General features: G+C 48.0%; 1 protein-coding gene across 1 annotated transcript in view; it reads left to right on the forward strand.

Moving 5' to 3' along the window:
* The window catches only part of LOC311377514 (uncharacterized protein), a gene marked incomplete at both ends in the record, with an annotated part of 9,422 nt that extends 9,000 nt beyond the window's left edge, over nt 1–422 (forward strand). Inside the window, one exon of the mRNA XM_084491386.1 lies at nt 339–422. Within this exon, the coding sequence (XP_084347512.1) occupies nt 339–422 (84 nt within the window). The remainder of the gene's footprint in view (nt 1–338) is intronic.
* Between the last annotated feature and the right edge of the window lie 3,504 nt (nt 423–3,926).

Here is a 3,926-nt window from a genome sequence, read left to right on the forward strand (position 1 = left end):
ATGGTTATAGGAGGGAGAATCTGTCATGGAACGTTCATTGGGCTCTCATACAGCACTGCTACCTTTTATGTTCAATTCAATTAAAATGTATTATTTAAAGTGCAGTCTCACCATCCAAATGGTCTCAGTCTCAACATCAACACATCAATTAAAAAGGATAAACGATCACGTTCAATGAGGAACACGTGTTGGAGAGTGTTCGAACACGATAAACCTTTATAAACGTGTCATTAATTATCAAGTACAGGATCCAGATGTACATGTAAAGATTGAATAATGAATGGGTAATTGTTCTCGTTTGTACGTTTGACCTAGTTTTGTTCCTTTCTCACATGCAGACCGCAACCGAAAAACATAAAAGCAACGTTCCGGAGACCATGAACGAGTTCCTGGATATGTCCGACGACGAAGGTAAAGAAAATGTTTTAATTGTGTGCCATTGTTTCTATTCATTTCATTTTTTTTTTTTTTTTAATGACATTTGTCAACTTGTCAAGAGTTTTGTTTGCGGTTCCTTTGTGAGTCCTTGTGATTCCTTCACTCCTTGAATTCCGTGATTCCTTGATGCGTTTCAATTTCACGTGAGAATTATTTTCACTTTTCTTCACGGTTTTCCCAATGCCCTTTTTAGCTGCTTCTTCTTCTTCTTCCCCGTGTTTTGCTCCACAAGTTCGCCCAGACTCTGCTCCCCTGTTGTTTACGAGCCAGCCACTGGCATCGCCTTCTGCTCTGCTGGGAAGAGTTTCAATTGTGTCAGCGAGCATTTCCTTACAGTTACAGTTTACATTCACAGGACGTACTGTTCCTTTAAGCCATTCGGTAGCTCGGCAGTTCAAAACTAATTCAATCGGTTGACAGTGATGTTGGGTTTGAAACTACGGCGCTCTAAGCAGTTACAGTTCTCAGAATTCAGATATAAATAAAAATTGTCTTTATTCAATACTACTACTATTCGATGCACTACTTTCTGGTTGTGTTAGTACCGTTTTTTACTCGTACTATTGTGGTGGTAACATGGTATAAACACAGCAGCGACCTGTATTCCAGTTGTAAACTCTGTAGTTTACGGCCCGTATTGTGGGTGACAGACAGCCAGTCTGCTGTCCTTTGTCTTGGAATCAGTGGGCAGTAGGGCCTGTAAAATTGATGAGCTGGTTCACGGCTGTTGCTTAGGAGACTGGGTGGTGTGGAGTTTCTATGTCAGATGATACGGTGTCTAATGACACACACCCGCACAAATATACACACACACAGTCACAAACACGCAGACACACGCACGCACGCACACACGCACACACACACACACACACACACACACACACACAAGCACACTTGAACATGATGAAGAAGAGGCATCAGAATATGTTTGGACCCAGTTGTACATTCCCCAAGTCCAGTGCTGCATTTGTGGATCTGTTTGCACTCAAGAACACAATAAGCCGGTACATGTGCACATATGTTGATGTGTGTGTGTGTGCATGTGTGTGTTTGAGTGTTTGAGTGTCTGTGAGAGAACATGTTTACGGACACAGTGATCAATAGGCCTACGTGAGGGAATGAGATGAGGGAAGACCAGGATCCTCCCTTTAAGCCTGAGTGGAAGAGGCCAATCCCATTAAGTTGTTAGCAGCGGGCGAGAGAGCAGCAAGCATGGCGTCCTAGCCGGCTGACTTCTGTTTGAGCCTTGACGCCGTGCCACTTGTCTCACGCTTGGTGTGCACACACAATGCAGAACACTGAGCTCCATCTTTACGACGAGGTGCCCTGTTCCTACCCACACACCTGTTCCGACAGAGCGGGCCATATCAATTACATTTCAGATTGGACTTTTTGTTTAAAAATAGTATTTTCGAACGATTTGTTGGCAGATTATCCATCACCCTAAAATCATTCATTGTAAATGTATTTCTATATTTGGTAACTTTAGAATTATCTAAAGAAACCGTGATTTTTATTATTTTTATTAAGTATGTTGGTAACTTGTTAGCTGCAGATAATATACAACATAAAAAACCCACAAAAACACAACGCACCACAAAGCTATATCGCCACTATATAAGAGTCGTGCGGCGCTTGTGATTCAAGCATGAGATGCCGTCAACCCTCTCTCTCTCTCTCTCTCTGTGACACCCCTCTCGGTGGAGAAAGAGAATCCAACAAGTGTTTTTGGTGGGAGCAGTGCTGGTGCTGCTGCGTCAGAGGTGGTGTCGATAGCCTCTTCCCTCTCTCTCTGCTCCACAAGTTCCAGCCCTCCTCGGTTTCGAGTGTGTCGAGTTCACCACCACGTCGGTTCGTTTTCACTCAGGGGGCATTCGACCGAGGCACAACTGGCCCATACCCATGGGTGAAGAAGCGCTTTGACTCATCGCATGGACGTTGGTGACCGCTGGAGATGATATCGAAGAGAAGGAGGGATATGCACCGCGCCAATGCTCTCTCTCTCTATCTCTCTCTCTCGCTCTCTGTCTCGCCCCCCCCTCTCTCTCTCTATCTCTGCCGCTCCCTCGCTCTCTCTCTCTCTCTCTCTGGTTAACCCCGAGCAGATGAACTTTCGCCTCTAAAGCCGCCTCTGCAGAGCAGCAGGTCTTGTCGACGTCCTGTTGCTTCGGTCCACCTTTTTTCTCACGAGTGGAATCAGTTTGTTTTCTTCGAGATCGAGAAAATAAGATTATTTGTGGACCAGTAAAATATGAGTTATACGGGCTATAAAAGATCTTCATACATTGCGAGGAGAACTTTTTCCCTCCCCCGAGTCCATTCTACCGGCCAGCTAATTGAGTGATTATTTTTTTTCGCTTTGGATTGGATAATCGATTTATTCCATTTGATTGGATCACGTCCATCTGGGAATAAGGAAAAGAGTTGTGATCGGCATGGCTGATCTGGGCACAGGTAAGTTAGTGTTATAGTTATTACGGTAGTGAAGGTTGTATGGACATATGCTACGTGAGAGTCTGCGCGCTGTGAGGAAGAGAGCGAGTGGGAGAGAGAGGAAGAGAGCGAGAGAGAGAGAGGGGGGGGGGACTGGGAGAGAGAGAGAGAGTGGGACTGGGAGAGAGGGAGAGAGAGGAAGAGAGAGGGAGAGAGGGAGAGCGAGACTGGCAACAGACAGCGAGAGAATCGCTTGTTATGACGTTGAAGCCTTAGTGCTGCATTGGGTGTCAAAAAAAAAGCTGGTAGTACGGATTAATCGGATTGAAGGACCGCGACAACACCACCATCATCATCATCACCACCACCCTCATCATCGCCGCTGTGTATCTGAAATGGGACCTGCGCTCGCGGCGCTAGCCGGTGGTGCTCGTGAGCTGCTGCTGCTCGTCGGCGTTTTTTCCCCATGGTGTCCGTCCGGACTAGCGGAGAGTGCGGCAGTATCCTGAGGTAGCGGGCTGCTTGGGGAGGAGGAGGAGGAGGAGGAGGAGGAGGGGCTGCTGCTGCTGCGCCGGAGGAGCGGAGAAGTGTTGCAGGGAACAACACAGCAGCGTCGGCTATGAGGGAGAAGGGAAGACGCTCGAGCCGCCCCTCCGGTGGCGGTGGCGGTGGTGGTGGTGGTGGTGGTGGTGGCGGAGGAGGAGGCGGTGGTGGTGGTAGCGGCGGCGGATACATTGACCGGCGCGTGATAGTTCACCGGTCTGCCGAACGAGGTGCAGTGCAGTGCAGTGCCGTTTTTGTTGTGTGTGCGTGTAGTGTGTAGTGTGTGGCGTGTGTGTGTGTCTGGTGTGTGTGTGTGTGTGTGTGTGTGTGTGTGTGTGTGTGTGTGTGTGTGTGTGTGTGTGTGTGTGTGTGTGTGTGTGTTTCAAGTGCGTGCATGCGCGCGCGCGCGCGTGTATGTGTGTGTGTGTGTGTTTCAAGTGTGTGTGTGTGTGTGTGTGTGTGTGTTTCAAGTGTGCGTGCGTGTGTGTGCGCGCCTGTGTTTCATTGCCTGG

Source organism: Micromesistius poutassou (genome assembly GCF_964030765.1).
Source record: "Micromesistius poutassou genome assembly, contig: SCAFFOLD_1415, whole genome shotgun sequence".
Lineage (NCBI taxonomy): Eukaryota > Metazoa > Chordata > Actinopteri > Gadiformes > Gadidae > Micromesistius > Micromesistius poutassou.